The sequence below is a fragment of the Camellia sinensis genome, chromosome 14 (genome assembly GCF_055761805.1).
Source record: "Camellia sinensis isolate YWXY chromosome 14, ASM5576180v1, whole genome shotgun sequence".
Taxonomy (NCBI): domain Eukaryota; kingdom Viridiplantae; phylum Streptophyta; class Magnoliopsida; order Ericales; family Theaceae; genus Camellia; species Camellia sinensis.
This window is the reverse complement of record NC_138974.1, coordinates 136,136,865-136,145,087: the sequence shown is the minus strand read 5'-3', so window position 1 is coordinate 136,145,087 and position 8,223 is coordinate 136,136,865. Positions and strand designations below refer to the sequence as shown.

Here is an 8,223-nt window from a genome sequence, read left to right as displayed (position 1 = left end):
GCTCCAACGCATGTATAAGGATGCGCGAGCAGAGATAAGTGTGCTAAAGGCGGAAAACAAGGAACTGAAGCGGAAGGCCACCGTGATGTTCCGATTTGGAGGGCCGCCATATGCTGTAGTGGAGGAGCAGGGTGGAGTGATCATGCCCAGTGGAGTGGGAAACACGGAGGCAACACCGTCAAGGGCCGCCCAGGACGGAGGCAAGAAGAAAAGACCGGCGGAATAGGCGAAAAAGTGAGGTCGGTGGGTGGCCGTCTGCAGAAAAGAAAACAAATCTTGTGGTGTTGTGGTTGTTTTTTTTTTTTTTTTTTTTTTTTTTTGTTTTTTTTTTTGTTAAAATTGTGATCGGGGTTGATCCCTGAGATGAATAAAAGATGGTTTGGTGTGCAAAGCTATATGGTATGAATGGAATTTGAAAAAGATTAAAAAATAATGTGAAAGAAAAATAAAGAAAGAAATAATAAAAATATATTTGAAATCAAAATGAAAGATGGGGGAAATAAGGAAAGTGGTTTGGAGAAAATAAATAAAAATAATGGATTTTGAAATCAAACGGAGGAGAGAGAGGGGACAAGCCCATGTGAGAGAAAGAGGGGAAAAATGATAGCCGATGCACCCAAAAATAATCTAGCTGCTATCCACAGGCGCTTAGGGGAAGGAAATGGTAGCAAGAGACGGCCAACACCATATATGGCTATAGCAAAGAAATGGAGTATCAAGCTCAATGGGCTAGGATTTAGACCAGAGAGTAAAACCACTGGTCCTGTTGAACACACACCTCCAAGGCTCAAATAATCAAAACATGCTTCACGCATTTCCTTCCTTGCTTGATCAGGAGATGCACAAAACACCTTATACAGGGCTTCAGTCATTCCTCCACCAGTTAAAGGATGACGCATGTTGAAAGCATCACCTATTAATAGTGCTCCAGGAGTAGGGTAAGGAGCAGCTGGCATACTTCTATTGGGCATTGTTCTAATACTTCCCTTATCAATTGCAGCTATAAATGAATCATGCAGCTCAGGTGGAACCTGGGGAGCCACCAGAGGGAAGCAAAGCCGAAGGCTGCTGCAAAGCCGAAGGCTGTAAAAGCGAAAAAGGAAAAGAAGGCTCCGGCTAAGACAAAAGCTGCTGCGCCAAAAGCTAAAGCCGCTGTGAAGATGAAAGTTGCAGTGAAGCTCAAGGCTGTGGCGAAGCCCAAACCAAAGCCGAAGGCGAAGGACCCTAACAAGAGGCAAATGAGCATGGAGGAGAAGCATAGATTGAGTGTTGGGTTGCAGAGTTTGCCCCAGGAAAAGATGCCACAGTTAGTGCAGATTATGAAGAAGAGGAATTCACATTGGCCTCAAGAGAGAGGATTTAGGCAGTGATGGGAAGATATGTGTAGAAAATAAGCGGAATAGGTTGAGGTCCGGCGGGCGGCCAAGGCGAGGTTGCCGCCCGCCGGTGAAACGAAAAATACTAAGTGCTTAACCTTGCTCTGATACCATGTAGAAATTTAATGTATAAAGAGAAATAGAGAATTGTATTATCGATTGATTTATATTGATATCTATTACAATGATTCATGATTCCTATATATAGAAGAGGGTGAGTGTGTAGTAGGTAAGGAGTAGGTGAAGTGGAGGTGGTAGTAGTGTAGTGGGTTAGGTTTAGTGGAGTAGGTGAAGTGGTAGTGGTGTAGTGGGTTAGGTTTAGTGGAGTAGGTTTAAGTGGGTGAAGTAGGTGGAGAGTAGGTGGATTTTAACAGTTTCTTTGGATGGTATGCAAATCTTATGTTGAGAAAAGTTGCAAAGGAGCAATGGGTAGAATAAAAATCAAAGAACCTCTCTCTCTTCCCAAAAAAATGAATTCAAATGAGAACATTTACATGCTACCTCGCTAAACTAACATGCGAGGAAGAAATGAAAGGATATCCAAGTTGAGAAATACATCACTCTACAAAATCTCTTCTTTCACAAATGAAAATACAACAATTCATTCGAGATACCAGGAATGCCAGGAAGACACCAATGACTACAATCTTGAACACTTAAAAGAGTAGCTCTTCCCAAATTTTCTTCCATATACAGATGGATCCATCTATTCTGTATTCTGACAGACTTGTTACATTCAAGAATGTCACAGGAGTTTTCATCTGCTTTATCGCCTCCTCCACGATACAGTTCTTTTCGGGTAGTTGACGGTAGTTGAAGTTTCATGAAGTACAAATTTAAAATTATTTAGCCGGTGTAAAGATGAGGAAGAGAGGGATATAAATAATAAAAAGTTGCACCACACAATTTTGCAATTTTACCAAACCTACCATTTTGGATCACCTGTGCAGATCACCCAAGAAGTGGTGGCAGAAACAAACTTCATTCAAATACCAACAATGTTCTTCACTAATACATTCAAAAGCCAATTCAACATAAATTTCGTTCAAAAACCAACAATGGTTATGGAAAATTGAACTTACACAAGTTTTCATAATCTTACCCCTATTTCTCTAACTAGAAAAAACTGCCTCAACCAGGGCATGCTTCCTCCTAGGGTATCCCAACCCCAATATATGGTTCAAATACACTTTCCCATCCTTCACCGTCGCTGCAGTCGTTATCCGATGCATAGGTCCCTTGAACTTGCTCACAACCGAGGCCGTCTCCCAGTCATCAGAGCTCTCCACCATCCTCGAAGGGTTCCCAGCTACCACGAGCTTAGTGGGAGAGAATAGCTCTAACCCATCTCCAAATGACAATGGCCCTCCAGCCACCTCAATTATTTTAACTTCATTTAGTTTCCCGATCTCGACTTTGAACAGATTGCCAGAGAAAGTGTGGACGACTAATAAGTAGCCGTTTGGATGGTAAACAATCCCATTAAGGCCAACCAAGTTTTTGTACCACTCTTTTGCAATGAAGAGTGGGCTTGTTATGGTTGATAGGAATTCTCCCTTAACCCCAACCTTCCAAATCTTGTTTCCTTTGGCGTCGGTGACATATGCGTTACCTTCTTCGTCAACTGCTACATCATCTGCGAAGGATTTCACGTCTGTGCAATTGAAGAAACCAGACATTCAAATTCAAATACTATATTTTTTTATCATATATGATATTATAATAAATTACAATCATAATAATCAAGATCAAATTCAACACATAATTAATATTAAAAAAAAAATCAAAATATATTCTCATGGCACGGACTTAGACGTCTACTCCATAATATGCACTTCACTCAGAGAGAGAGAGAGAGAGAGAGAGAGAGTGTGTTTGACATTTAACCTTTCAATTACATATATATTTTTTAATTTTATATTTTTATCACCAACTGATTGTTGACTATAGATTAATATATTTTTGTCTAACAGATATCTAAGGTCCAAGAAAACAACCGTAAATAAATAAAAGAAGAACATGAGACGTCATTCACTAATTTCAAAATAATTTTTTATTAATTTTAAAACTCATTTTAATTTTAACTAATTTTCAAAACTCTTATTACATTAATTCAAATATTAAACAATGCTCAATAGCATTGTTAACTTTTTTTCATATCATTTTAAATGTCACAATGGTATTCATTTAGTGAGTTTTATGACTTATATTTATTGTGAATACAGTAATAATACATTGTATAGTAAATAAAATATAATAAAGAATATAAATTTTTTTTTTAGGAAGGGGGTTTCGTGTTTACAAAATAATTCAATGGGTGGAACATGCATTTGGTAAGCTCCAACACCACTAAAAGGTCAAGTATAAGTAATTTACATCTTGCACGAAACCACAATTTAAAGCTCCCCATTTTGGTTGAGAAACAGATGGAGTGCCAACTACCATTTATACCTAATTGAAAATTTCCGACCCAAAAATTTAAGATATGATATTTAGTAGTTGTTTTATTATGAGTCAAAATGTGAATTGTAATTATAAAAAGAAACATTTGTTAACGTGTGCATCATTCCAAATAAATTTTACATATAAAAATTACAAATAAGATCAAAAATAATATAAACACACGAGGAATACAATTTTTTTTTTTTTTGTGTGTAAAAAAATCACAACAAAATTACACCCCTAAGTTTGACCAATTTTTGCCAAATGAATGATTTTTTCTTTTTTTTACACTAAAAAAATTTCTTTAGTTTTTTTCCCCCTGTATTATGAGGATCTTTCTTGTGTTATGTGGTGTTTGTTTGGTATTGAGCTTGTAAATATATATTACTAATTTTTTTAATAATTAATTATTTATTTTAATATAATTATTATAATATATATATATATTAAAAAGCTCAAAAAGTGATTCAACTCCATCTTGCTACTTGGGTCACAAAATATTAAACCAAAATTCGACCAAAAGAGATTATCATTGTTTTCGAGTAATCATTCATTAGCCTTTTGACTACTATACTATGTAATATTATTATTTATAGATGTGTACTTAAGACATTTAAAAAATACAAAAAAAATTATTATGGGATGTTTTGAGAAAATGATTAAAATTTAATTTTTTTGACTTTTTTTTAAAAAAAATGTAAAAAATATGAGAGATGATGTAATTCAAAATAGATTAAGGCCAAGTTTGACATCCTCAAAAAAATTCAAAAGTCACTATCTTATTTAAGTCACATCATCTTATTTAAGTCACATCACCTCTCTATCACATCATTTCAAACCCAAACTATACCCAACTCATATTTCATAAAAAATAAAAAAATATACTTATTTAAGGCACTCCAAACAACTCCTAAAAATTGAGAAGAGGCTTTAACCCACTTCCCAAAAAGTTAAAAATAATTCACTTATCATTTATAATTTTTCATTCATCAAATGCATGTGTAATGCTTAGTACCCAATAATTTTAGAAAAAAATATCAATAAATCCTAATAATTAGATTTAATTCTCATCAAGTAATATTAAAAATAAGTCTTACTAAATCGTCGTTAAAAATAATTTGTTGTCATGATTTTTTGTATATGTCGTTAAAAATTAACAATTAGTGATTTTTTTGTCATGATTTTTATAAATTATAGCTAAAACTTACAATTAATGACTTTTATGACGTTTTTTAAACTGTCACTAAAAATTTAAAACTAATACTTTTTTTACTATAATTAGTGATAATTAGTGATATTTTTTTAAACAATAAATTTATAATTAATGATATTTTTCATATTTATTTTTAAATTATCACTAAAAATTAATAATTATTAATATTTTAATAATATTTAATAAAAAATATTGTTGATTATTATAAAACCTATAGAATAATATATTCACCAGTAGGAAGTTTTTCATAATTTTATATCGTTTATCACAATTCTAAAGTATCTGAAACCTGATTGGTGGATCTAGAGCTATATCAGCAACAAAGAGGAGCAGAATAGCCCTGGGACACAGATATATTTGCAACAATGATTCATCCCACTAAAAAATCACCATTAATAGTACTAATGCATTAAAAAAAAAAAAATACAATTCCAAGATCAAAACATCACATCATTAATTAGTGCTCTCACTAATTAGGTGGCAGTGGGTCCCGCCATTAATGATGTGATGTTTTGATCTTGGAGTTGTATTTTTTTTTTTTTTTACTTTTTTAATATATTAGTGCTATTAGTAGTGATGTTATTAGTGAGATGAATCATTGTTGTTGAATATATTTACAATTTATATGACAATGCCACCTACCACTAAAGGCACTAATTACGAGGTCTCATTAAATAAATCCTTGCATACGGCAGACTGAGAGGGTTCGACTAATTATTGGAGTGTTTTCCTCAATTTTAATTAATTTATGAGTTATGTGCTAGGGATTCCAAATAAATTATTAATTTTTTACTAAATTTTTCACATGGGTGTGGGATCCATACACATTTGATTTGTGTGGATCCTAGACCCATGTGAGAGGTTTGGTAAAAAATTTGATAAATTATTTGGGGTGTATAACATTTTCCTTAATTTATATGGTAAAAACCATCCTTTTATATTAATTCCTCATTTATGCTGATAAATACCTAAATTTTCAAATTTTATTTAACTTTGTCTCTTATTAGTTCTAACATTTTTCTATTACATGCCAAGGGGTTATTGGAAGGGTACTTTTACATGTCTAAGTTCAGGAAGATTTTTTATTTAAATTTAGGTAGTTATGTGGAGATCTTAATAAGCGGACTTAATATTTAATAAGTCTTATAAAAAAAATATTTATAAAAAAAATCACCAATTATAATTTTTAGCGACATATATAAAAAATAATTACAAAAAAATTTATTTTTAGTGACAATTTTATCAAAACTTATTTTTAATAGAATTTGATAAGAATTAAGTCCAACAATTATGACTTATTGATAATTTACCCTTATAGAGTATTTACAGAGAAAAATGAATTTGCATTGTAATTTAATTAATAATATATTAAATGTTATTTTGTAAAAAAAAATGAACAATATTATATGTACTAATTAATATATTAATTAGTATTTAATAGATGATGTGATAATTTTAAAAATTTTAAATTTTTATAATTTGTATAATAGATGAGGTTAATAATAATAGTATAATATTAATTAATACATGTAATATCACCGGAAAAAAATTAAACAAACAAAACTTGAATATAATCCCACTTAATTCCTATTACTTGCCTTAAAATATTTTTATTTTATTTTTAATAATACTTGTTCGAGTGAATTCTTATTTTTATAAAGCTCTTGTGCTTTGTCAATATTCTATGAGGTTGGGTTGGGTTCGGTTGGAAATATCGAAGAGGAGAGAGGTGATTGGGCTGATAGTCATAGTTCATAGTCATACCTGAGGCAGTGAGTTGAGTGAGAAACAAACGGTCCCAGGTGGTCAAATCATAGGCCGCGAGTGCACCGTACCGGTTTCCGAAGGCGTCGGCGAACACCACCATCAGACGATTCCTGGGCCGGTCTATTACAATACCCAGGGACGCGTTTCCGGCCAACTCAGCTTCTCTTATCACCGGAACTTCCTCCAAGGGTTTCGGATCCTCGTCCGGCACCCGGATCTCAGCCACACCGCCCTCAAATAAAGCCACCAGGAATCGCCGATTAAGATCGTCCCACTTGGCGCACTCCCTCAGCCACCCTGAACTGTGGTAGTGATACACGTGGCTCGCTGGCTTCGCTGTTTCCAGTGATATCAGGACGCCGATTGGGACCGCCGATATGACGAAGAGGACCACCAAAAATTTCATGGAACAGAACAAGGACGCCATAAGAGAGAGAGAGAGAGAGAGAGAGAATAGGTGTGTCTATCAGTGTGTGTGTGTGTATGTATGTATCTATATTTCTATATATAACGAGAAGGTGGAGGGGAGAACTTTAAGACTGTAATTCGGTCGATAGATTAGGTAGGAATTGGTGAGAAATGAGGGTGGGATTGGGATAACATCAATTCCACGAGGCTATTTGGACATTTTTATTTTTTATTATTGGTTAAATTACAATGACATCCTGGGACGTTTTGTCCAATTACATTCCACCTGACATTCTAAAAATTATTTTCATCCATATAATTAACAGTCTCATTTTATAAATTTTTATCTATATAAAAAATAATAATTTTTAATAAAAAAAATATCAGAAGTTACGTTGAAAAAAAAAAAATAAAGTAAAGCAAAGCAAAGAGGAAAAAAACATAAGCAAAGCAAAGTAAAAAAAGAAAGAGTACATGAGTTTAATGTTTTCATTCTGTCTAAATAATTACAATAATAATAAGTTAGTGTAATTTTCAAATGTCATGAGATGATATGTATTAAACTCAAATCTCAAGGGTTTAAGTGTAATTTACTCTTTATTATTTTAAGAAAAAACTGGGAACTTCTATTTGCACACATCTATTTCACTCAGTGCACACACTTAATGATACTTATTTTTATTACACTTTTATCTCTAAGTGAAATTACTATCATGGACTTCCACACACAATTCAAATAAACACAAGTTTTCAATATACATCCACACTCACCTTGAACCTCCATATCTACATCTCAGACTCATTTTGAGCTTTCATATCCAATTTGTTAAACCTCCACATTCCATCATCATTCTTTCAAACCCTTTTTTAGTGTTTGGCAAAGACTTTTTTTTTTTTTTGACTAAAATTTACAAAATGACAAAATAGGCTAAAATAGTCAATCAGACAAAATATTACATCAAATCCATAATCATTTCACTTTTTTCCTCATAAACATCACATCCAACTACAAAAAAA

General features: G+C 32.9%; 1 protein-coding gene across 1 annotated transcript; it reads right to left on the bottom strand.

Annotated features, from left to right (window-relative positions):
- Window positions 1-2,282: 2,282 nt before the first annotated feature.
- On the bottom strand, window positions 2,283-7,494 carry LOC114315405 (uncharacterized). The gene is made up of 2 exons (XM_082904308.1): window positions 6,796-7,494; window positions 2,283-3,030 (listed from the first exon to the last, which is right to left on the bottom strand). Exons 1-2 carry the CDS (start codon window positions 7,223-7,225, stop codon window positions 2,489-2,491), a joined length of 972 nt encoding a protein of 323 aa, XP_082760434.1. The 5' UTR covers window positions 7,226-7,494; the 3' UTR covers window positions 2,283-2,488.
- Between the last annotated feature and the right edge of the window lie 729 nt (window positions 7,495-8,223).